Genomic DNA, 27803 nt, shown 5'->3' with positions numbered 1-27803 from the left:
AATGTACTCAAGTATCAACATTAAAAGTATATATAATTTTTAATTCCTGATATTAAACAAAGGAGATGGCACAAATGTATTTTTATTGACTGATAGCCAGGGGCACAATCCAACACTCAGCCATAATTTACATATGAAGCATTTGTGTTTGAGTCTACTAGATCAGTGGCGGTAGGGATGACAAGGGATGTTCTCTTGATGAGTGTGTGAATTGGGCCATTTTCCTGCCAAAATGCGACAAGTACTTTTGAGTGTCGGGAAAATGTAGTAGTAAAAGTTGGCAAAAATATAAATAGTAACGTGCAGATACTCCAAAAAATGACTTAAGTACTTTACACCACTGTGTCCAAGGCAAAAACTGTTAGTTGTTTGCAGTAATTTATTTGTTGTAATATTGCAAACGGACGTTGCAATTTTACGATTAAGGATTCCAAGGAGGCATCAGACATAAGTATTATATTGATGAGTGGATAATCAGCATTACTATTTGCTGCATGATCACATCCTCTCCGCACACTCTAAGTATTAGACTGTCTCCAATGTCTCTGTGAGAAAGATATACTTTTATTGTAATCAGGCATCTTTGTAAGGAGCTGATACTGTTAAGCCTGATGGACAGTGAGCCTCTTCTTTATGAGTGATATTTCGTATGCTGATGACAGTAATGTTCCATCATCCTCTACTAAAACCTTTCAGCATGCTTTTAATTGCTGCAGCGAGAAGAGCTTTGAATTATTATAATGATTTATAATACAGTAGATTGTCATTGCACTTCATTCTTTTTTTTTTTTACTACAGATTGTCACCATGAGAGTTGATAATGGCATTGTGTTCTAGATAAGTGCTAGACTGAAGATAATTATTGATGAGGCACAGTGCTATCTGTGTTCGTAGGCTAACTATAACTGAGCTCATGTTATTTCCACAGAGACGTTTCTTCCTCATGCCTTAGGCTAGGGATAATCAACTAGATTCAGCCACGGGCCGATTTCTCTTCTTGAGCGGATGGTCAGGGGGCCAGAACATAATTACAAATAATTTGTAGAATCCAAATACCGCAAAAAGCACAGATATATTTGAATAAAATATCATTTCAAACCTGGCTTACATTTACATACAACCTCATTCTCTCTTATGAGATTTCGAAAATAACAATCGATTGGTGCTTTTTTTGCTGGTGTTTAGTCTTTCATACCCCCCCAAAACACTTTTTTTTTTGCCTAACTTGGGGGCCAAATAATCAGCTGTGGGCCGGCAGTTTGGGAAACCTGCCTTATGCTCTACTTGCAACCTACACTTACACTCATATAATATTCATTACTAAAGGTGTAGGAAGGCCCTTGGGTTGAATTTGGCACAGCAGTAACTTACTACCTTGAGAGGTAAAAACATACACACATTTCCAGTTGAATATCATAAAGTGTAATTTAGAAGTTCTCAGACAGCCAGTCCATTTTCAGAAGCAGTTTTGTCATCTCCATAATCCCTCTTTAACCTGTGGTGTAGGGCTGTGACTGGAGTTTAATAACCGTGTAACTGACTTATGGGTGAAGACCATCATGAAAATAAAATAACCCTCAATCATTTTAAATAGGTCTACGTTCATTTTTATTTTTATTAACTTTATTTTCATGTGGATAAACTTTACCTAATAGAGGGAGTGTTTACTAATGATTATAAGCAATTGTTTTTGCTAACTTTGTCTATTAAAGTGTTCACGTCTCCTCTACAGCAGCTACTCCGCTAGATGCACTGGGGTGTACAGCACTATAGGCTATGACATTTCAGTAAAAACTATTGTTTCTGTGGACTTTAATACAATGCACATTTTCATTGCTTGCTAGTAGATAAATCAATCAGTCTTTTAAAAAGGGTTGGATGTGTGACTTCATGAATTATTCAACAGCGGTCTGTCGACAAGGTTCTACTTCTAAGGCCTATAATGTGCTAATGTTGTGTCAAATGGACAATGCTCCAATCACCTCCAACCTGGCATGGTATCATTTGATGCAAAATATTTTCTTAAGTTATTGACTGATCAGGCCCAGTCCTGGCCGACATGCCGCCCTCCTATCCCCACAAAGTAGAATAGTAGCCTAGGCTATACAGTGTCGGCCCACAATGCACTTTAATGATTGCCCATGTGGTAGCCTACCGTTTGTAATACCGGTCGTTAATCCTTGTCATTTGGTTTCATACATTTCTGTTAATGCATTTATTGGAAACGTTGTCTGCAGCGTTCACAACCTACTACACTTGTGAGAAACAAGGTTTGGTTTATTTCATGGCATCGTTTACGCGCTCCATGTGACCAATGAGCATGTGTCTGCTTTCTCTGTCCTGTTAATGTTGACGGAGTGTGCGCATGCGCCTGAGCACAGAAGTATCTGGCCTGTTCTGGCAAATATGATGTTGGAATGTGTTTTTTCTTTACCTTACAGTAAGTCAAAATTCAAAAGGCACTCGCACATCTGAGCAATCTTATTGCAGGTGCATGGCAACAGTTGAAACAGGATGAAGGAAAAAGGAAACCACACACTGCTCTTGATAATATCACTGATATTTAATAAGCTTACGTATCGGCCTCACGGCCTTCATCAGAGCTTTTGTGAATTTTCTGAAAACAGCACCTCTATGTAGACCTAGCCCCATCCACATCCGTTCCACGCATGGAAAGGGGTTGGAGGCAAAGGAAAAATAAATAAGTGCTACCAAACATAACAATATGCATTTCACAATATGCATTACCAGTTTGCGCTCTGAACGCTCCGAGAGCGAACCGCTCTGAGCTTATGAACGGACAAGCTGAACACGCTCAGTTTACGAGCGCACTCTGAGCACACTCTGGCACTCCAGATTGAATTTAAAAACATACCTGTAGTAGAAACCAGCCTTTTAGTCTTAATCTTTGGTTGTTTACTACATGGCCTCACATGTGAATCCTTAGAGCTGGGTGTGGCTAAAGTTTAAAAGGGTGTGAACAATGCTGAATGTGTGTAGACAAGTCTCATGTAGATTCGAGGGCCATTTTCTCAAAAGTGAGCTTATAAGTTTATCAACTTTCAAAGCAGAATTACTTTCCCATTGTTCCTCAGCTGTAGTGCATGATATACCATTTTCTAGCTCTGAGTCTGTACTTTTATCCACTGTAAAAAACACAATTTCAAATTTTGCTACTTAAGGTTGAGCCGGTCGGTCATATGCCAATGCCACTGCCATCGAATGACCGCAGCAACTGGGTTTGTGAAGTTATGCAAATATTTCAGGAAAAGTGGGGGAGAACACATCGGACTTCGTTTGAATGGTTTTGTGTGTCACAATAGGATCTATATATAGGATCTGTATATGCAAGTTAATGTTGTCAATACGGAAATGGGTCATCCTCTCCAACCTGGCATTTATTCATTTGTTGATTAATATTTATTAAGTAACAATCTGAATAATAATGAAATGCCATGATAATAACAAAGTGTAATGGTTTGTTTCAAATAGGTTTTATTAAGAAGCATATCCTCCCCCTGAGTGGTTATGTTGGTGACCGCGTACATTGGCACTGCCAATTATTGTAACCTCGCATTCCAGGACCGTCAAATCCCTACTGTGGTGAGAGCTGCGTTTGTGGTTGTTGGAATATGGCAATTAAAAAGGCAGATGTGTATTGGCTCTGAAGGGTGTGAGTGAGACATTTCATCTACAGTGCTGTACTGTCTAGGCTTGGGCGGTATACTGAATACCGGGGGGGTATTTGAAAATTGTTTTTCAATACCATCAATACTGTTTAAGTATGTCTGGTCCTGGGCCCCAAGGGTAGACAACAGGATAGATTAGTGACGTGTGTTCTTGTATACAATTTAGTGCCCCTCCCTGCATGTGAGTTTCAGACCATGGGGTCTGGAGAATATAGTAGATCACATAGGGCATGTGGTGCTGTATACTATATTTGGGGCCCTCCATCTGTGTGTCGGTCTATTGGTGAAGAAATCAATGGTCCACATAGTGTCCGGCTTCATGGCTCCAATAGGACAGGGTCCCCCCCTTCTCTTGCTCTCTCGTTTTCCCCCTCTCAGTCCAGGGACAGACACGACTGCTGATGGGGATCACTGAGCAGCTAGGAAAATAAACATCCTGATCAGGGACTTTTCTCTAAGGCAATAGTGCCACTAGAAAATCAAATTGTTTTGTTTACATACACATGGTTTGCAGATGTTATTGACAATGTAGCGAAATGCTTGTGCTTCTAGTTCTGACAGTGCAGCAATATCTAGTAATAACTAATATCAATCAGCACGACCAGAATTGATTTAGGGGCTTCAAAGATTTCCAACCCAGCACTGTGTTATTCACCTTGACTGGGTAGCAATCAACTGACAATATGTCTAGAGTGAAAGGAATGTATTAAGTATTAAGATACATTTTGTACTAGTAATAATAAGCACTCAGTGACTATGCTCGCTACCATCACACAAGAACTTGAATTTGTCTTCCTTAGGCGTTAATTTGTGTTTTTGGATAAGCATAAATGTATGTGGACATGTGCTAGAATGAGTGAATAACTATTAAAGTTCATTCACCAGCTGAAAGGAACACCTGGGTGCTTTTTGGTTAAAGTTAGTATATAAATAGGCTGTAAAATCATCCAAGACTTGTTTTTCCTTCAAAGGACTTTTTGCATACGGGTAGACCTACCTAGTTGTGCAGCTATAGATACACAGTCTAAGGCTGTTTCTGAGATGGGCAGGCTGTTAAGCTACCATGTTTGCTACTACTACTGTTCTTCTGCCCTCTTTACATGGTAAGGTAGGCTAGATTTTTCCCAGGGTGGTGGTTTAGTGTCAGTTCCATCAGGGCTGCTGTTTGATGGCCTTGGGGTGCAGCTGTCTGTCTTTTGGACTCCCCTTTCTACCAAGGCTGATGATCTTGCCTTTATGCATGATGAACTATGTTTATTCAGCTTCATAGCAGTCGATTGGACATGGTGTCACACCTAGAAATGCTGGCATGTACAGTGTAGTATACAGTAGCTGTCTGTGGCTCAGTTGGTAGAGCATGGTGTTTGCAACGCCAGCATGGTGTGTGCAACGCTAGGGTTGTGGGTTCGATTCCCACGGGGGGCCAGTACAATTATTATTATTTTTTATAAAATAATGAAATGTATGCATTCACTACTGTAAGTCGCTCTGGATAAGAGCGTCTGCTAAATGACTAAAATGTAAAATGAACACTTATTGTTGGCCTGTCTTCAGAACCCCCCTCGGTTTTAATACGTAATGGCTTGCTCCATTACTGTCACAAGGTGATGGCGTGGGTTGTCACGTTCAACTGCCAGTCAAGACGCCCAGATTTGGAAAGCTTTGTGCGTTGTAAAAGGTCTTTGTGTGCTGTTGGTGACCTCTGCCTCCCCTGCTGAGACTTCTTCTTTGAGAATTTATTGCAGAAAGGAAAGGGGGGTACCTAGTCAGTTCAGTGTACAACTGAATGCCTTCAACTGAAATGTGTCTTCCATATTTAACCCTACCCCTCTGAATCAGAGAGGTGCAGGGGGCTGCCTTAATCGACATCCACGTCTTCGGCGCCCGGGGACCAGTGGGTTAACTGCCTTGCTCAGGGGCAGAACGACAGATTTTTACCATGTCAGCTTTGGGATTCGATCCAGCAACCTGTTGTTTACTGGCCCAATGCTCTAACCACTAGGCTACCTGCCGCTTGCCTGTTTATTGATGCATTTCTCACAGGGCTTTGTGCCAGAAAAGAGACATATTGACCGAGTCTTTTGCTTGGGCTCTCTCTGTTAATGTCAGTTAAAAAAAAAAAAATACATGACCAAAAGTATGGGGACACCTGCTCCTCGCACCCCAGAAATTTGTCGAACTGACTTTTGGAAGGGTGGCATCCTTTCATGGTGTCACGTTGAAAGTCGCTGAGCTCTTCAGTACGGGCCATTCTACTGCCAATGTTTGTCTATGGAGATTGGGTGGGTGTGTGCTCGATTTTATACACCTGTCAGCAACGGGTGTGGCTGAAATAGCAAAATCCACTAATTTGAAGTTGTCTACATACTTTTGTATGTATATTTGAGATGTTTTTGTGTTTTCCTCTCAATTGGCTGTGTTTTTGTTTTCCTCTCAATTGGCTGGAAGAAGTGTTGATGTCGGCAGTTTGTCCTCCAGAGTCTTAATTTGACCGAGACTCGGCAAAACGGCTAAATTCACATTTTAAATACTTATTATTGTATTATTATTGTTGAAGATATTTAATAAAATAGGTTTTTATTCATTATAATACTGTTTTTGTCCCAGTTAATAAATGTTGATAATGCACGTTATTTATATGAATAACTTGTCAGCCAACATAGTCCGAAGTAAAGATCTTTGCTAATTGGTCTTTGGAAAGGAAGCATCTTCACTGGTAGAACTGAATCAAAATGGAGGCCTGAGGATGAGAGAGAATTCGCTTTTATCAGGCTGGTAGGACCCAGCCTCCTTCGCCAACTATATGAGCCAGAAGTCCAGCAAGCACTACTTCAGTCCAGCCTCGTCATAGACCTTCACTCATTACTTATTTAAAATCCATGTATTTGAGTATTTCTTATAATTATTTTTCAGACTTGTTTTTCCTTTAAACTACGTTTAAATTTCACAATCAAACAGTGTCGCTATCATTAATTTATTGCCCTTTATTATTTCATCCTTTTATTCAAATTTGGCACATTTATTTGTTTGCAGAAAAAAACATTTGTATAGCAAATTATCTTTCTTTACACAAAGGTGCACCTTTATGCCCTTTGTAGAGTTAAATTAATACAAAATGAAATTAAATACATTATTAAAATTGTCTTTATAAATTGTCCATTATATTTATTTGTGATATATTGTACCTTGACATTGTTCCATTAGTCTCTATACTTAAACTATCTATTGGATTGATAAAAATGTATTTTAAATTCTGGCTAAAACCCCCAAAAAATTGTGGGGGAGAAAATAGTTGTGAATACTTATTTTGAATATAGAATGTGACAAGAGATCCATTAACAGCAGAGCTGAAGTTAATTTGGCAGTAACTTATTTTATTTCCATTCTTCTCTATTTGAATCTAATTTATACTTCAAAATAATCTATGCTGTCTAAACTAAAAGAAAACTAGTGACATGTTTTACATCTAAATGGATGCAAGTCCAGCCAATAACATTTACAACCACCGTCCATAGACAAGACGGAGATGCTCAGTGAGCCATGGTCTCTTCAGATAGAACAGCATTCAATAGACTACACGAGTTAAAAAAGCGTCTAGCACTGGGGTCAGTATTGAGTTGGATGTTGAGTTATTGACTAGCTACACCAGTTACTTCAGCCTAATTACCCGAAGAGTGGTGGAGGGATTGATTGTAAATAGTGTGAAGTCGGGAACCAAAAGGTCAGACTACGCATGTCAATATTACTAGAGCAATACTTGAATGCATTAGGTTTCTTGACTTGTTACTTAAAATATCATCATGTTGCTCCAGGGATATTGGCAGTGTCTTTAATAGCTTCGTTTTTGGACTGCATTCAACAAAAGATGAAGGATTCAGAAATATATAAAAAAAGACATACTATAGACTGTAAAAAATGCATTCTCTATTTAAATTACAAAACACATGGTGAAAAATAGATGGCGCAAGATAGGTGATATAAAATATATGCTCTTGTGATATGCTAAAGTATAATATTTTCATTATTTAAAACAACCTGCTGGTAACTTACCACGTGTACAGTACATAAGGATTTTTTTTTTTTTTTATGTACTTTGTTGCAGTGTTTGTAGATAATTTATCTCATGGGCATCAAGAACTGTAACGCCCGGGAAATTCAGAAATTGACTAGTCTTGTGTGTTTTTTTGGGGGGGGAGTATGTCATCTTTAATATTGCAGATAGATTGTGGCTTCTATCAATGTCATTGTCTGCATCATTTCCAATCCCCCATATATATTTTTTGTAATATTTTATATTTTTACAAATATATTTTCCCCTTAACCTTTTAGTATTATTTTTGTAACCAAAGGAGATACCAGTATTACGGGAAGGTTTGGCTTTGGTCATAATAGCCGATGTGTGGTGAGCGTTCTGGAACAAAATGGCTGCTGAGCTTCACCCAGGTGGGTGCTGCTGCTACACATCATTGGTGGAAGGGGTACGACTTCAGTAGAACCGTAACAATTTCAGTGGCCTGGTCACCCCTACTGTACATTTGATTGACTCGTAACGTTTTTTGTTTTGGTTCCCCAATGGATCAGTTATTGTGAGTTCCATTTAATATGTGCATTACAAACTGTGACTGACACTTTTTCACTCCGGATATAGAAAGTACAAATGGCAGTCTTTCAGAGACCCATACGACCAAAAGATACAACCATAAAATGGCTCGAAGTTTTGGCAGCCAATGGCATGCTCTGCCATCTCTTCCCAGTAGCCAATCACAGAATGATGTATAATGATGCCTTTGTCTACAGCTTTCTACAGTACACAAAATAGAGTGCTCTGATTGGCTACTGTGAAGGGTAATGGGTGCATACCATTGGCTGATTTGACCTGGGCCAACGTTATGGTTGGGTTACTAGGGTAGGCAGTTTAGCTGGGACACTGTTTACATGTTCTCATGTAGCTCTGTTAGAATAAGGGATGTTTCGGTGTTCCACAAGGCTCGTAAACACCCACTGGGGTCGAACTCAAGCAGGGATGGGCAACTGAAGGCCCCTGGATAAATGTTTTTTTTGTTGGGAAAGTCAGTCGGAGTCTCAACTTACTGTTATGAGTTCGAATAGTAGAATATTATTTCGAAATTTGTTTGTGTATCAGCAGTTTCTGTTATGTCAGTCACTGATAGTCAGTCAATTAGCCCATGTCAGCAAATTTTTTTTAGATTGCTAAATTAGTTTAGCGGGCATCCTATCTAAACTTTTTATCATGGTCGCATTACTGGCTGGGGGTTCCTCCATTGATTTTGTTAGTCAGTCTCACATAAATATCATATTAAAAACCGCAAACATTTCTCTACACACTGGCAAAATGTTCAAAATTGCAGGACGTTATCTGTAATTTTACTCTCGCCCCCATGGCAAAATCAGTCGAATTGCATGAAATTAGCTGCAAAATATTCTCCACTCCATGGCAAAATGTGGAGAATTGCAGCAAACTTGACTTAAAACTGGATGGATGTGGGTACGCAGACCCGTGAGCAACTGCGGCCTTTAATGATGAGTCTATTTTTGTTTTTGTGTGGGCCCATCCCTAATCTAAAGAGTGGATGTTGTCCTTTCAAGTTGTTTTAATGTCATGTGCGCAAGTACAGTGAGATGCCTTTCTTGCAAGCTCTGAACCCAACAATGCAGTAATCAATAACAATGTAATACTAAACATAACATAAGGTAGAACAAAAACACAAGAAATAAAAAGGTAAAAATAAACAATTATCACAAAATAGCAAAGTTGGGTCGGAGCTTACAAAACATCAGCCACCCATTAAGTTGTTCAGTGTAATTCAACAGTAGTACCAATACCCTTAGAACAATCCTCTGCTACTAGTGTAATAGGGCACAAGTGTTTCCCCTTCCTTTTCAACATTGTATTCGGTATCTGCGTATTTGTCAAAAGAAACGGTTAGATGTGGGTAACAGCAGAACCCTACAGCATCACCAGTACCTTCCCCGTCCCATTCTCCACTAGTGTTGTGAAATGGTATGGTGGTCTTTATGGACCTCCATGGTCATATTGAATCTGACTCTCCTCCTCCACGGTCCCTGTCGACAGAGGATAAAGGAGACGCGGTGTGCTATTTCACGCTCCCAGATATGATGAGTTGTTCTAGGGGCCCGCGGGGCAACGGTCGACCCACACAAATGCACCATAATTAGCTTTTCCATCAGCCATTCAGGTGTCTGTCCTGCACAAACCGTTGTTTGCTGACAACCATGGTTCTCTTTCTCATTCGTTTTCTCTCCTTCCTTTCGACTGAGTCCGAGTGGTGGGGTAAATGGATGCAGTGCGCTGTGCTAGATTAAAGGTGAGAGCCATGTTGGTCGCTGGGGACACACAATGCAAAGCCCAATTACCACGTATTCACAGTGCCTGCGCCATTCCGCGCAGGCTGCACAGTATTCAGATGGCTTTCCAACTGCGCCAAGCAGCACTGGAGCGCCGTGTAGACTAGGACAGGGCCGGAGAATGTTGAAGGCTGTTACTTTTTTTGTAGAGTGTTGTGCGTGCATGCGTTCGTTCACAATAGGAGGCAATATTATCACTAGTGGCTGTTTGACTCTATTTGCAGTCTGTTGTAGGGGGCCTTGAAGTTGACAACTACAACTCCTCTCGCTCTCTACTCATTACAGGAGGCTGAGGGTAATGTAGAGTTGATTTGATTTAGTTGTTTTCCCTAATGATGCCAAGGCTGTCTTTATGCCACAAGAATGGCCTATTTATTCATGCATTTCTTCCAATTCTAGCATTGCATTCAGTGTGGTTAATGGTCAGGAACAGGCCATTTCAGTCACTTAATTCCTTGCTGTGATACATCTGGATCCTCTGCTTAGAGGGTTTTCCACATGCAGCCACCGAACGGCTCTGTCTTGAATTGCTCTTATTTGTCATACGGCTTAATACTGTATAATTTAGTCTGCTGAATTAGTTTGCCAGTGAGCTGCTAGTGTCAGTCGAGAAAGAAAAATCTAAATGATGGAGTATTTCCAGCCAAACAGTGGGGCTGATGTCAGAGTAGGTTAATTGAATCCTGGGTGTTTGAGTCCGAGGTGGGCATACGGTAGGTAGACTGACTGAGTGTTCTATGATAACACAAACTAAACTGCTTTACTTTGTCACAGTGGATCCTATCGCTCATCTGATAAGTTGCGCATAAACCAGTAGACAGCATGCATGCGCACGCATGCAATTAGACAAGCGTACACACACACACCTCCCCTGTTTGAGACAAATGATGAGTGTGGATAGTACAGTAGCAGCTCACTAGTCCATGACTAGACTATGATCATGTGGCTGGGTGGGTGTGTCAGTGCAGTTCACTTTAATTCACAGTACATGTTTGCGGAGCCGTGATGGTCCATTACAACAGACTTAGTCATCCACGGCTGGGGGTTTTGCAGCTTTGCCGATTCCACTTTGTGAATTTGAGTGTAGCAAGAAGAGGAGACATTGCCTGAGCCGTGCAGAGATTTGGAGAAGTATGAAATGCTCTGTTGAAAGCTTTGTACTGTCAACTGAAGTTCGTGACTTGATGTAGAAGTTGCCCTTAAACACATATCTAGGATCAGATTACCCTAACCGCTAATAACTGTTTTTACAAGAACAACTTAACTTTTACGAGGGTACCAGTAACTTAACTTTTACAATGATAAAGAAATATCTGACCCTGTATCAGTTGTTGGGGGTTAATTTTCACCTATTCACAGGGTATATCCATCTCAGATGTGACATGAAGGCCAGGCAGACTTGTCTTTAGCCAGTAACAGTTGGGCTGACCAGGGTCCCGCATATACAATTATGCTACAGCAGTCCTGAAATATTGTGATTTTCGGGGCAAGGTCATTTGGCCTTCAAGAGGTGCCCAGTCTGCCAGGGCACCAAGGCCATTAACTAAACACTAGCTATTGTTTAAAAAAAAAAAATTGTTTTATTTAAATGTACATAAATAAATAATTTGCCTACATGTCATGTGCATATTGGCTAGTCTCATGTCCAGACTGATGCGCCTGAAAATGTTGCCGAACTTTAATGAGACTTACTTACACACACAGGCTAAACACCAGTCATGTTTGACAAATATAATTTAGATGAATATTAGTCTAAAGGCTTGATTCTGTCATGCTCGAGGAACTGTTTGTTCCAATAGGAGTGAAAGGCCAGTGCCTGTTGTGCGCCGCAACATCACCCACCTTGCAATCTGTGCGGAGGCTGTCAACATTTTAAAACTATTTAACCATAAACATAATTGTTTAGGACCTGGATGTTTTTGTCTTTTTATGAGGCATGTCTTACCGTATTCCATCCATTGGAAGGTTGAGGGGATTATTTTATAAACATTTCCTCATGTCATTCAAACAATTTTTCTCATGTTCTCAACTTTTTTTCATTGTCCAACAGCCAACAACACAATCCTTCCCATGCATCTTTAGATATTCCATCTTTTCTACATTTCCGAAGGATATTTTTGTGGTGTGCTTTGTAGAACAGTGTTTCCCCTAATTGCATTTTGTAACATTTGTAACATTTGTGCTTACTGCTGTGTCGCATTGCTGCTCTTATAATGTGAAGAAATAGCCTAATAATTGATCAACATTTTAAGTGAAATATTCTGATCTACTGCATCAGCCTCAGTGCTATTAAACACATTTTATTTTATGTGCAGTGGTTGTATTCATTTGGGATCTATCGTCCCACTGTCATATTTCTTTCTCGCACAGAATGACAAGCTGACCAATAGAATAGGTCAACTTTTGTGTTATGGGGGGGGGTAGTAGATATGCACTCCTGCGCTGTTGCATCCCCGACGTGTCTTCACTAGTTGCCTACTTCGGCGCTGCGATGCCTGTGAGAATGACCCGATCACGTGACTGACATTGGCTAATAAGAATTGAGAGAGCCGTCTGAGTGAGAGGTGCTTCGGAGCAGGGCGATTGGCAGCCGGGAGAAGGGCATTATAATTATTATATTCAGCCCAGAGGCACAACGGCCACTTTGGCCTTAAGGCATGTCTTTTCTTTAGGGGGCATTATGGCCACACTGAACAGGCCTGTGCTACAGTACTGTTGACGGTTTCCTGCTGAATACATATTACAGTAGTATAGATTGCCCTCTGTTCACTGTTACATATTAGATGTTGGTCCCCTGCTGTCTGGTACACTCAGTATCTCCTCATGGTGGCTCATTAAAACAATAAAGAAACAAGCTCTGACTCTATCTCTACAGCAGGCCTAGTCCTTCCATTGACTAAACCATGTTATTTGTGTTGCCCAGTGATATTTATGAGACAAGTGTGTAGATATTTTTATTTATTTAGTTTTTCTGGCTTGGACAGTGTTTTAGTTCAGCAAGGTTCAATGGATTAACTTGTACCCAGGGTGGGATGCTGCTGGTAAAATGACTAATGGTGAATAGTGCATTATTAATTCAAGTGTCTCTAGTTTTCAAAGCATCTCTTTTAGTTGGTTGTTCCTTTAGTTGAATTCATAGAGTAAGTGAATTTACAAAATCCAACAGTAGTCAAGTGTTTTGTCATTCATATTAATCCTAACCTTTATCAGCTGCATGCGCTATGTATATTCTAATACCTTCTAGACTGTTCTGCTTAAAATCACTGACTCCTCAGTACACAACTGTAGAATTGCAAAGCTTGCTTATTTTATTATACATATGCACACATTCCCTTCCTATAATACTGAAATGTTTACTATGAAACTATGTATTTTCTCTTCTCTGCAATATAATGAAAGCTGTGGCCATAATGTTTTTATAATCTTCCCATTTCTATTGTCTATTTATTATTTTGTTGCCATGATATCTTTCTATGATCATATTTGTATAAAATAGTGGGAATTCTAAATCGGAACATGGCATTGTCTTGTTTCTTCTTTGTTCTACAGAGATGTTGAAGGAGTTGAACCAACAGCGCAGAGCGAAAGAGTTTACAGACCTGAAAATAATTGTTGAAGGCAAAGAGTTTGAAGTCCACCAAAATGTTCTAGCTTCCTGCAGCCTTTATTTCAAGGACCTGGTGAAAAGGTTTGCCTTCCCTTCCCCACCAGCTGTTGATCCATTCTGTTCTTTTTGTAGGGCGCATTTGTGTTGCTTTTTTCCCCCTCCCCCATTTCTCTGTTGCAGGTGTGTGAAGACTTTGGTTCCTATCACAGGGCCAGCAGCCACCCACTCCTTCTCCCACTCCAAATGAATGTATCACTAAAACCATTTGATGGAAAAGGTTACCCCATCTTAAGTCTTTACATTTTCCTCCCCATAGAGACAATTAACCATATTTACAGTTTGATGAGCAGAGAAAACGTTCCATGACTGGGGGGGGGGGGGGCTTTAACCCATCTGAACAATAAGACATTATGTACTTTGGGTGGTAATTATGGCAAAGCAACAGTGTGTGATATGGGGTATAGTAGGGAGGGGTTTTATCTCTAAGCTACCTTATTTCTGTCTGCGGCGTTTCAAGACAACATCCTTTTATGTGCAAATGGATGGGAGTTTACCGTTAGTCCATTGAAGTGATGGGGAAGCTTCAGAGTTGCAAGCGAAGGACAAAGCAGACAGACATCTCTCACCGCTATGCTTTATTCAACCGTTACTTTCACAGGTTAACACCATTTCCTGTTCATGTATTCATTTGAGGTGGATCTAAGTATTTCTTCATTACTCTATCCCTCACATGTCTCTGGGTTGTTTTGGTTCTATATGGTGCTAGTATGTGTTTCTTGGTTGTTGTTTTTGAACGTGTGTGTGTGTGAGAGTGAGAGAGTAGTGGTGTGTTTATTTTCTTCGTGATGAGGCAAGGCCCTCTCCTAATGTCCTCACCCTGTCTTCAGATCCTTGCAGGTGCTTGTCGACTTGATTCAGACAGAGCCCCGGAACCAATGTTTTCTCGTCTCCTTGACATGTTTGTTTTCCTGTGCACTGCTCATAGACAGACTGACTGAACAGATGGAAACTGTAGCGAGAGAGACTGTACATAACAATAGGAAGCTCTAGTCTAAAGTCTGAGGGCAGCTGCCTGCTAGTTGCCCTGCAGCCACGCTGTCTCCTGTGAGATCATCAGAGGGCGCAACGCTGCTTATCAGACATAGAGGTGAGCCATCCATCTAGTGAGCCAGCCAGGAGATGCTTTGTGTGTCAATCACACCAGCATGCACAACACATATTCACACACACACACGTTTGTTCCTGCTCAATGGGGATGTGTACTGAGAATAGTGAATAGCAGCCCTTTCCCAACCCCACACAGGGTCCCCAGAAAGACACATCAGGTTACGTTCATCTGCCTGCCTGTCTGCCTGCCTGCCTGGCTACACTCTGATATTGTACTGGTTAAATGTGGCTGCCTGACAGAGCAAATTCTTATTAAGTGGATAATTCATTGTAAAGGACCATAATTTGTCATCAACGCAGGCCTTTCTCATCTAGATTAAATCAAAAATAGAATTTTCTAATTTAACCGTACAGTTAGTGGAATATATTACATGTATATGTTATACTAATTAATGATAGTTTAAGTTGCATAATCGTCTAATTATTAACCGTATAGGTTGTCAACATTTTTGACATGATAAAGTTCAAATAATTTATCATGGCATGTATAGTAAAAGTCAATAACTACTGTTGACTTTATAAGGCAAGTGACACTTGGCGGTTTTATTGCCGTGTTTACTGGAGAACACAACACTGAGATGGAGGGAGACGTGCCGTTTTAACCCTGGCTGTCTGAGGGGCTGTGCTGTCAGGGGTGTCACTGGGTTGGTTGAAGGAGAGAGAAGAGCACATCCCAGCTGACGGTTCTCTCATTGAGTTACAGCCTCTGTGCCATTCCGGTCACTCTCCAGAGAGAGTGCTATTATGCTGATGCCACACATGCCCTGCACCCCATCCACATCATTGAAGTTGAATGAGAGAGAAACCCTCTCTACGCTGTGCTGCCCACTAGCCCCACTGTGCAGAGGTATTCACTGTTGTCGTAACTCACTATCAGTGCCTCATAACTGCCAGTGTGTGTGTGAGAGGGGTGCAGGCTTATAACACTTGGGTGTTCTCCAGGCAGCCAGCCGTTATTCAGAGTAGAGATGGAATATCAGAGGGTGAGCGAGTGAGAGTGCATGTCGTTGCTTATTTACGCTGACCTTAAACACACACGGACAAGAAATTAGTCTCAGAAGTGGAAAAGTAATGATGCAAATTCTTGTTTACATGCACGAAAGTCATTTTCATTTATTAGGTTGTGTTTACTGTTAAGCAGTAGATTAGTAAATTGAAAAGCAGTAAAGCACCATGGCTTTAGAGAAGGGTTTTAAAATGTGATTTATAGTCTAATCATTTAATCAACAGTATGTGAGTGAGAAATCCGTTTTCTATATCATACCTGAGCTATTTCCTGTTAAGTTTAATATTTTTTATAGATTCATAATATTTAGAATGGTTTTGATATTTAATGTTATAAAAAGCTCATTTATAACCAGTTCCCTGACAGGATCAGTGAAATTAGATGAGTAGCAATGAATGATTATCACCAAATGATTAAACAACTACAGATGTTAAAAATGTCCATCCAGTTTAACTGCTGATATTTGCAATCTCATTCATTTTATGTAAATCATAAAAAATCCTCATTTTTAATGTTGCATTTCCCACCCTATAATCTTAAAGGAACTATCACCTCCCTCTGTCTGAAGTACAAGTCTGCAGAGTTGATGTACTGACCCTGCTACCTCGAGGTAATACAGCTCCAAAATATGCACGCACGTCTGGCACTCACCCACCAAAACCTATCACCCCCCTTTTAAAGCAGTGGTATTCAAAGTCGGGGTTAATGGGGAACTGCGGTGGAGTCTCAAATGTAAAAAAAACAACAAAAAAACATTAGGAGCACAGATTATCATATGGGACAATATATTCTGAACAAAAATATAAACACAACAATTTTACTGAGTTACAGTGAATATAAGGAAATCAGTCAATTGAAATAAATTCCTTAGGCCCTAATCTATGGTTTTCACATGACTGTGCATAGGCCCACCCACTCGGGAACCTGTCCCAGCCAATCAGAATGAGTTTACCCCATAAAATGGCTTTATTACAGTCTCAAACGATCCCGCAGGTGAAGAAGCCGGATGTGGAGGTCCTGGCCTGGCGTGGTTACTCGTGGTCTGCGGTTGTGAGGCCAGTTGGAAGTACTGCCAAATTCTATAAAATAACGTTGGAGGCGGCTTATGGTAGAGAAATGAACATTTAACAATTATCTGACAACAGCTCTGGTGGAAATTCTGCAGTCAGCATGCCAATTGCATGCTCCCTCAAATAAAATCTTGTGAAAAATGGGGTCCTGAGAAATTTGTGCGGAAAAAATGGGGTCCCTGCTGAAAAACTTTGAATTCCACTGCTTTACAGGCTGCTGCTGCTCAGCCCAGAAAGACCCCCGATCACCCTCAGTAATTCAATTATCCCCCTCTGAAGTTTCAATAAGTATGCTTTGTACACCCTTAATGTATGGGCACAATGCATCTGGTGCAGCTCGGTGGCAGGGCCTAATGTAAAAGCACACACACTCTGACACACCAGAGCTTTGTTCCATTTGTTGCCCTTTTTCTCTTCTGTTTTCATATGCTTCCGACTCACCCAGGCCAGTCTACCACTTTAAGAAGAGAGAGTGGTACTGAAACTTCTAGTCTTTGTCAACATGCTCTCTGGGTGGTAGAATCCTCCAGCTGAGATTCAAGTGAGCTCTTACTGTTCCCTTACTACTGTCCTGTGTCAGATAGACAGTATGCATTAGTCTACCCAGCAGGAAAAACTGAAATGCGTTGAAACAATGTCATTTCAACCAGTTCAAAAGCAGAATGACTTCATTCTAACCAGCTTTGCCTGCTGGGTGCACTACTGTGTGCTGCTTTGAATCACTGTAAACCATATGGTCACAGCAGTGGATAGCGTAATCAATCCTAGAAACTTATGATGGATCAGCAGCTCAGTGTAAACCGGTCTGAACAAGGCTTCTTTCCTCCCCATCCTATGGCTCTACAGAAGCAGTGGCAATCATAATAGGCCCCAAAAAAAGCAACTTGATTTTTAAAATAATTGTACATTTTATTCTCTCATACAGCAGCTCAATGTTTTGCTCTTAAGACCAAAAACAGCAGTGTCCCCAGCTCAGGATATGATTCTGAACCTCAGAGCCCACCGACTACTAGCTGTGACACTGGTAGTGCTTTTCCTCTGAGACTTACCCCCACACCAGCTCCAGTGTTTTCATCAGGACTGACACTGAAGACTTGTGAGCAGAATAAACAACCTCTGCATCATTCAAGACTGTTGCTTTGTGAGTGTCTTAAAGTTCAGTTTGCCATTGTTATGCAGGCCGAAAAGTACCCATGCCCTTGTCTTGGCTTCAAGTCAGAGCAGGTCCACCGGAGCCATGACACAGTGAGACACGGGTGCCGGCCCGCGTAGATGGAAACAGAAAAGTGTGCACCTTTTGGGTAAAACACTGGGGTAAATCCTCAGTAGAAATGCGCCATTATAATACCAGTGTAAGTACTGGGTCTCCTTGTGTGGCTTGAAGTCTCCAAAACAAACAAGCTAAACTAATAACATTGTCAAGCTAGCAGGCACTCTTATCTATGATGAATCCATGTTTGATTTGTTTTTCTTGATAGAATAAACAAACAAGTAACATTTTGTTTTCTCACAGAAAAGTATATATTTTGGATGAGCTTGGATTCCTCTGAGCACAGAGTAAAATGTCTGCGGGAATCATTTGTCCAGCTGAAATGTGATTTTAGAGAACATGGTAAATGCGGTCCGTGTAAAATAGTACTTTAACAGGACACATTAGAAATCCATATATGACATCCCCTCTTTCTCCTCCCCTTTCTGACAGTCTATGCTGAATTAAAGACTCTCCACGGAAAACATATTGGTGCATTTTTAGTAAACCGATTCCTCTCTCAATTTCTCCTTATTGCTCTTTTTTTACTTCCCCCTTTTCCCTTTCTCTCCCTCTTTTACATAAAAAGACAAGTCTGCAATCAGATACAGCAGTATAAACAGCCACCACTTTGAGAAGAAGCAGAAAGCACATTCTATAACAAACGAAAACAAATTGCCACTTGATCCGATTCCCATTGACCTGGTTGATGAGCATGCTGTTGTTTATTTATTTATTTTATTTCCCTTTTCTTACCCTCCATTGCTTAACCCTGGACTACACCCCCGATCTCCCCCTTTTTTCTAGTTTTAATACTGCCACAGCGTAGGGCGGGAAGGTAATAACATAACAATACTATGTTTTTTTGCTTTGCAGGAGAAAAATAACATTTTGATATATAACTGTCTTGGTCTTTCCAGCCTCCCTATGTCCGTCCATGCAGAGACCGATCCCCACTGTCTTATTTATTTTTTGCGTTGTCCTTCTCCCCTTCTCTCACCTCCTAAGATGGCTCAATGACCACTAATGTCTACTACGTTCATATACAGGATACTGATGAATGTGGCAGCGAGCTGGGGCAGAGGCTTTGGGTTTAGGTGTGGTGGCGAGGGGGGGGGGCAGGGAGGAATCTCTTATTTAAAAGACCCAGGAACAGTCATGGAACATGGACACCCCCCCTCCCCCTCAAACCCCCTCTGAAGGATGGCTGCTGGTCCCTGTGGAAGAACCAACACTCTTCCACCCTCTCTCTCTCCCTCCTTCCTCTTCACTCTAACCATTCTGCCCATATGTCCGTCTGTGTGTCTGTCTGTCTGCATCTCGCATCAACCACTATGACTGAGTGTATGCTCTGTAAAAGCTTCCCTTTATTGAGTCTCTCACCAACCCAGTAGGAGACAGTAACACTTGAAACAGACACAGAGCATTATGCAGTGTGACCAACAGGAGAACACACCCCATCCATCTCGATCCTTGGTAGTTGTCATATTGTTTGTCCACAGCTCTCGGGGGAGGGACACAGTATCGCACACTTTATTTTGGGGCATTGGTTCTTTTTATTTTACCCGTGACTAGATTGTTGTGCACATGGGACATTAAACGTGGGTGGTGATACGTTATTTAACGCTTCTATAAACCCCCGGAAGTTCCAGAACTTCAACTAATCACAGAGGACTATATGTTAGCTACAGATATCCCATTCTGTTGCAATGCCCATACAAGCCACCCAGCACCTCAAAATGTAGTTCTGATATACAACACACAGGATAGCAATACAGAATAGAATTGGGTGCAACAGTTGGCTAGCTTTCAAACATACCACAGCTAACATAGCTTGAGGTCTTCCGTTAGCAGTCTGTTTCAACACTGTTCTAACATACCTAGGGATCTGTGTGGTTTTATCACCTCCTCCCCTCTGTCTTCTGTCTCCCACTATCCTGTATGCATCTCCTTGAATATCTATGCATACCTGAGAACACATGTCAAAGCATGCCTTTTGGATATTAATTTGCCTTGATAAAGACACCAATCACTTGTGCTTTTGTTTCAGATGGAGCACAAACCTAACTGTGTACTGTTACAAACCCTAGTGGCTTACTGTAAAAACAAGACCAAACAGAATCTCTATCTTCCCCATTTCTGCTGTATTCTATCGTGTTGTATTGATTCTGTTATTTTTCCCTTTTCTATTGATGCAGGTTGTGTGTGTGTGTGTGTGTGTGTGTGTGCGGACGAGTGTGTGTGTGTGTGTGTGTGTAGCCCTAGTCCTAGGTGTGTGTGCATCTCTTCGATGTCTAACTCTTGTCTCTACCGTGGTTGGTTGGTCAGGTCGTCAGGGGAGACGAGGAGCGGGGAGATGCTAGAGCTGCGGATGAGCGACATTGGAGCTGATGTGTTGGAGCTGCTGCTGGAGTTTGTCTACACAGGTTCTCTGGTCATAGACTCCGCTAACGCCAGGACACTGCTAGAGGCTGCCAACAAGTTCCAATTCAACACCTTCTGCAAAGTCTGTGTGTCCTTCCTAGGTATGTAGCTATGGCACAGGGTGTGTGTTTGGGGCGGGGGGGGTGTGTGTGTCTGTCTCATACTAAGCCTGACTTTCCGTCTTTGGCTCATGGTCCCTCGCACCCTTTCTGTCAGGTGTCCAAAGTTTCCACCGGAGTAAAACTTTCTTTCTAACACCTAGCGCTTGGCCGTTCTTCTCCCTTTAATACCTCATACCGCCTTTCCTTTATATCTGAAAGGTCTATTTCCGCCTCTGGAACTAGTGATCTTTTCTGTATTTTCTCGATAGTTGTCGCTTATGTCTCAGTGTAAACATCACCTTTCTTCTCGCCGGCTTTGGCACGCATTAAATCATGATCACTCTATTTTCATCCAACATGCAACTTGTTCTTGTCATTCTGAAAAGTATAAATGCAATGTGCAACAATTTCAATGATTTTTCTGAGTTACAGTTCATATAAGGAAACCAGTCAATTGAAATGCATTAGGCCTTATCTATGGACTGGGCAGAGATGCAGCCATGCATGGGGAGCCAGGCCCAGTGAATCAGAAGGAGTTTTTCCCCACAGACATAAATACTCCTCAGCACCCACCCTCTCCCTACTCACAGGTGAAGAAGCCGGATGTGGAGGTCCTGGGCTGGCGTAGTTACTCGTGGTCTGCGGTTGTGAGGCCGGTTGGATGTACTGTCAAAATTTCTAAAACCACATTGGAGGCGCCTTATGGTAGAAAAATGAACATTAAATTCTCTGGCAACAGCTCTGGTGGACATTCCTGCTGTCAGCATGCCAATTGCACACTCCCTCAACTTGGGACATCTGTGGCATTGTGTGACAAAACTGCACATGTTAGTGGCATTTTATTGACCGTAGCACAAGGTGCACCTGTGTAATGATCATGCTGTTTAATCAGCTTCTTGATATGCCACACGTCAGGTGGATGAATTATCTTGGCAAAGGAGAAATGCTCGCTGACAGGGATGTAAACAAACATTTTAGAGACATACGTTTTTGTGCATATGAAACATGTGACCAACACTTTAGATGTTGCATTTATATTTTTGTTCAGTATAGCAACTATAGTATAGCAGTATAGCAACTATAGCAACAATTTTATTTTCTGCACCAAAGAAAAACCACCCGTTTTTAGAAAATCTAGCAAGCGAGGCAACTAAAAGCAAGTTTCTAGACAATGTTTATAATTACAATGCTTATATTCAACCAGAACATATCTGACAAAGTTTTGAGTTTAACTGTAGCCAATGTTTTATTCATCTTAACAGGGAAATAACACATTACAAGCTAATTATTTACAAGTATGGCGATCTAAAAATGGCTAACTTACAGTTGGGAGTATGAAGAAATGAACGCAGTGCATTCTGTTGGAGGAATATAGACCTTGATGGTGCTGGCTACGCACAACAAATGGGACTGTTTGAAAGGGGATCATATAAACATTGCCAGATAGAATTCTTGGTATGTTGTTTTAAAAAAAAATCTGAATTAGCCCTCTCACTCTCCACCTCTCCTCTCGGCCCTCAGGGTTTAGGAGGCGCCAGGACAGATTCATAAAAAGGTCAGGGAACAATTGTCAGTAAAATGTCAAATCCCACAGATGCTCTAGGCCAATCGATACCAAGACAAGGTAGAGATGAGGATACAGGTCTGGGTAAAAGCGGTGAGGGGAGGGGTGTTTGAAAGGTTGGGGGGTGGCGAGCCCATGGGTCAACTGAGAAGCAAATGCGTAGTCATGGGTTTAGGAGGTCAAGGGACTGGGAAATTGTAAATGTCAGCTTATACTTACCATTTAATAGAGATTGGTGGGGAGAGCTGTAAGGCAAGGCAGGGATATGATGTCTGGATATGAGATGAAAAAGGTCAGAGCTGTAAAGGAGAGGGAAAAGACAGTGAAAATAAATATTGATCTGTTTTTCTCGTTTCGTCCGACGATATGGACTTGTTAAAACAGGGAAACCATTTATAGTATAGTCAGACTTCATCACCATCAGTAGGTCAGTCTTTCCTGCCCTGCCTGAATATAATTCATGACATTTGAGTGTTAGAACTGAGACATAGTAATAATAATAGATTTGGTTTGTATAGCGCTTTTCAATACAGCAAGAATTTCAACGCTCAAGTGCACTGTATGACATTGTACTGGTGCAATGTATAACCTTGGAACAAAGAAATTGATATTATGTCAAGGATATCCAAGTTCTTAACAAATGTACTGAAGATAAATGAACATGGCCTAGTTTGGCCATGGTGTATTGAGTTGATCAGATTTTTGAGTGTGACAAAAATACCAAAAAACACATTTCAATAAATCTGGGTAACCTATGTTGCACGTCGTATTATTTGCCCAAATATTAGGACATCAAGAAATAGAAAACTGATCCAACACAATGTAATGTGTACAGTTACACAGCGCATCTACAAAGTAATTACATGGAGATGGAGCAAGAGCACAATAGAAGTTACATGACCATTCATCATGGCAGTACGTGCGAACAGATGCTATGTTGTGCAGGGTTATTTGGAAATCACTGAAAGCCATAAAATCAATTCTTGTAATTCTGTCTACGAGTTCAACCTTCAACATTTGTGTGGATTTACAGCCATCAGCTATTGGACCTTCCAGAGCCTGGAATAAAACTCCTTTATTCATTGTCTGCAAAAATTTGAGATATGGCGCTCGCTCACACACACACATCGTGAACGCCATATGGATTATGCAGAGACTCTCCTCACACCCACACAAATGAACCTAAATGAACGGTACCTGTGGAATCAATTAAGATCAAAGTAAAGAAGAATCCTTAACATTTCAACCTGGTTTGATATTGATTAGATATAGAGAGGGCTCTGTAAAAGTATTGATCCGTCTAGCTCTAGTTATTACGCCACGTTCTCCCGTCAGACCCTTCTCAAGGTGAAAACACATCTGCTCAACCACACCACAACAGACTACATTTATTAGTTTCAAAGGCTTTGTTTTCCTATTCAGCTTCAACACACTGAGTTAACTTTAGAGTTTAATAACACACTTTGATGTCATACAAACCCTGTTTTGATTAGATATTCAGTCTGCTCTTTGAATTGTTGTGGCTCCATTACCTTTCCTGGTGATGTTTGTATAGGCAGCAGACACACACAAAGGTCTTTACCTGCAGTACTAATCCCTGCTATGCTGCCTGACCGTGCTCAGTAGGCACCTAACGATTGATTCCCCTTGTTTGTCCCTGGAGCTGTTTCAGCTATGACAGTCTCTCTCCAGGCCCAGATAAACACACAGATAGACCACAGCTCTCTCCCTGCTTTCTCCCCCTCTTTCCAGACAGTTTTTTTTATGGATGTGTGAATAACACTCCCTTATTCCTCTCTTTCTCCTCTTTTTCTCCCCATTCCCCTCTTGCTCTCTCTCTCACGCTCTCCCTCTCGCTCTCTGCAGAGAAACAGCTAACAGTGGGGAACTGCCTAGGTGTGCTGGCCATGGCTGAAGCTATGCGATGTACAGAGCTCCACAACATGGCCAAGGCTTTCGCACTGCAGAACTTCCCTGAGGTAGGTGGATTTAATGATGGGATGATTTAATTTTTAAACCCAAAAATAACATATCACACTATGTATCTGTGAGAAAAGTCTACCTGCAGTACTAATCCCTGCTATACCGTCCCAGTCTACCATAACATCTGTCACACATGATTTAAAAACGGTGCATGTACTCCAGGATTTTCATCCCAATGAAGTGTCAACCCTTCATTGTGCACTAGGTGGCGGGGCAGGAGGAGATTATGTGTGTGTCTAAGGAGGACCTAGTGGCCTACCTGTCTAATGACAGCCTCACCACCAAGGCTGAGGAACTGGTCTACGAGACCGCCATCAAGTGGATCAAACAAGACCCCACCGCCAGAGTTCAGGTAAGGCGGGGGGAGTGGGTGCTAGTGGTTACGAGGTAGGAGTGATTTAAATTTTTACTGGTCCATTTTCAACATGTTCATTCAGTGTTTATGGGTACTGGACTGTATGGCCTGGTTTGTTGTGGGAGTGCCATATCGCCCTCTGATCTAACCTGGACTTAATGCTCTTCTGACACACCATCTGTCTACAGTATCATCACGCATACTCACCAACCATTACCCCATACAGTATGTCCTGGTTTCATTATATTGCTCATCATATCTCATCTTTGTATCTGTTTTCTACACCACAATCCCTCCTGTCTTTGACTAGAGCTCCTAAAAGGATAAATAAAGTAAAAAGCTCGTGGTGTGGAGAGACACTGTTGTGTATGTTCCCAGCATAGTCCTACCATCAGCCTCTAGTCTATATTAAGTCCCTTAAGCTATATTTAATATGGATCACCCACTTCCTCCTCTAGACACACTAACAAGCATATACAGTTCCCTTCTCTCTCTACCTTCCCCTACGTACTGTCACCCTGCCCTGCCCTGCATCTGAATAAATTAAACACCTGTAAAATCATGCAGACTGGTAGTTAGGTTTTAATAGTATGGTTCTCGTAATTAGAGCTCGGCCGATTAATAGGAATGGCCGATTAATTAGGGCCGATTTCACGTTTGCATAACAATCGGTGATCTGCATTTTTGGACACCGATCATGGCCGATTACATTGCACTCCACGAGGAGACTGCGTGGCAGGCTGACTACCTGTTGTGCGAGTGCAGCAAGGAGCCAAGGTAAGGTGCTAACTAGCATTAAACTTATCTTATAAAAAACAATCAATCTTAACATAATCACTAGTTAACTACACATGGTTGATGATATTACTAGTTTATCTAGCTTGTCCTGCGTTGCATATAATCGATGCGGTGCCTGTTAATTTATCATTGAATCACAGCCTACTTCGCCAAACGGGTGATTTAACAAACGCATTCGCGAAAAAAGCGCCTTTCTTAAAATCAATACACAAGTATATATTTTTAAACCTGCATATTTAGTTAATATTGCCTGCTAACATGAATTTATTTTAACTAGGGAAATTATCACTTCTCTTGCGTTCTGTGCAACAGAGTCAGGGTATATGCAGCAGTTTGGGCCGCCTGGCTCGTTGCGAACTGTGAAGATCTTCCTAACAAAGACAGCCTACTTCACCAAATGGGGGATGATTTAACAAAAGCGCATTTGCGAAAAAAGCACAATCGTTGCACAAATGTACCTAACCATAAACATCAATGCCTTAAAATCAATACACAGAAGTATATATTTTTAAACCTGCATATTTAGTTAAAAGAAATTAATGTTAGCAGGCAATATTAAACTAGGGAAATTGTGTCACTTCTCTTGCGTTCATTGTACACAGATTCAGGGTATATGCAACAGTTGGCCGCCTGGCTCGTTGCTAACTAATTTGCCAGATTTTACGTAATTATGACATAATATTGAAGATTGTGCAATGTAAGAGGAATATTTAGACTTATGGATGCCACCCGTTAGATAAAATACGGAACGGTTCCGTATTTCACTGAACGAAAAAAACGTTTTATTTTCGAAATTATAGTTTCCGGATTTGACCATATTAATGACCAAAGGCTCGTTTTTCTGTGTGTTATTATGTTATAATTAAGTCTATGATTTGATATTGATAGAGCAGTCTGACTGAGCGGTGGTAGGCAGCAGCAGGCTCGTAAGCATTCATTGACAGCACTTTCGTGCGTTTACCAGCAGCTCTTCGCAATGCTTCAAGCACAGCTCTGTTTATAACTTCAAGCCTATCAACTCCCGAGATTAGGCTGGTGTAACCGATGTGAAATGGCTAGCTAGTTAGCGGGGTGCGGGCAAATAGCGTTTCAAACGTCACTCACTCTGACACTTGGAGTAGTTGTTCCCCTTGCTCTGCAAGGGCTGCGGCTTTTGTGGAGCGATGGGTAACGATGCTTCGAGGTGGCTGTTTTCGATGTGTTCCTGGTTCGCGCCCAGATAGGAGCGAGGAGAGGGACGGAAGCTATACTGTTACACTGGCAATACTATAGTGCCTATAAGAACATCCAATAGTCAAAGGTATATGAAATACAAATGGTATAGAGAGAAATAGTCCTATAATTCCTATAGCAACCTCAACTTTAAACTTCTTACCTGGGAATATTGAAGACTCATGTTAAAAGGAACCACCAGCTTTCATATGTTCTCATGTTCTGAGCAAGGAACTTAAATGTTAGCTTTTTTACATGGCACATATTGCACTTTTACTTTCTTCTCCAACACTTTGTTTTTTTGCGTTATTTAAACCAAATTGAACATGTTTCATTATTTATTTGAGGCTAAATTGATTTGAGTGATGTATTATATTAAGTTAAAATAAGTGTTCATTCAGTGTTCATTCAGGGCAAAAATCGGCTGATTAATCGGTGCCGGCTTTTTTGGCCCGCCAATAATCGGTATCGGCGTTGAAAATAAAATCATAATCGGTCGACCTCTACTCATAATGTCCAATGACAACAATGTCCACGAGATGGAATTAGCTTGCTGTCGGTTTAAATGCACTGTGATACAGTATGAACATTCTGAGTGGGACACACTGTTCTGGCAGCTTCTGTTCATCTGCAGCATTTTGAATTTGGGTCTTGGTCTGTCTTTCTAGGAAATAATAATGAAATGGGATTGTCATATTCCACTACGTCACACTTCAACAAATGAGACTGGTGGTCAATACATTGACTAACCAACTTCCATGCATATGGAAGAAGATAACATGGATTGTGGAAGATATCACCACAGGATACAGACCTTTTATGGATCCAATACTAAGGTTGCATCCCTAATGGCACCTTGTTCCCTATTTAGTGCACTCCATTCCCTGTTTGTGCAGTAGTTTTGACCAGGACCCATAGGGGTCAACAGTTGTGCACTATATAGGGAATAGGTTGCCATTCAGAATGCAGGCTAAAAGACCATGCATAAAGCAGCCTTGACTGCTGTTTAACAAGGGAGCTGAGATGAGTCGTGTTAAAACAGTTCATCACTGGCAATGTCACTCAGTCAGAATAACACCCTCTCATCAGATTGAATGGTCGTTGTAATGGTCTCTACTACTATAGATAGTCTTTGTATTTGCCAGATTCAATGCCAGTAGTAACTACTTCCATAAATTGAGTTGGACTTTA

General features: G+C 41.2%; 1 protein-coding gene across 3 annotated transcripts in view; it reads left to right on the top strand.

The window, feature by feature from the left end:
- Positions 1 to 27803, top strand: part of LOC106608047 (kelch-like protein 29) — a 418259-nt gene that overhangs the window by 298433 nt on the left and 92023 nt on the right. For all 3 annotated transcript variants that reach the window (XM_082976980.1, XM_082976981.1, XM_082976982.1), the window contains 4 exons: positions 13626 to 13764; positions 20504 to 20700; positions 24131 to 24243; positions 24453 to 24599. In XM_082976980.1, coding sequence (XP_082833106.1) covers positions 13626 to 13764; positions 20504 to 20700; positions 24131 to 24243; positions 24453 to 24599 — 596 coding nt within the window. The remainder of the gene's footprint in view (positions 1 to 13625; positions 13765 to 20503; positions 20701 to 24130; positions 24244 to 24452; positions 24600 to 27803) is intronic.

This window comes from Salmo salar, chromosome 06 (assembly GCF_965601325.2).
Source record: "Salmo salar chromosome 06, fSalSal1, whole genome shotgun sequence".
Taxonomy (NCBI): Eukaryota; Metazoa; Chordata; class Actinopteri; order Salmoniformes; family Salmonidae; genus Salmo; species Salmo salar.
Note: the sequence above shows the minus strand (reverse complement) of the source record. Positions and strands in the feature narration are given on the sequence as shown.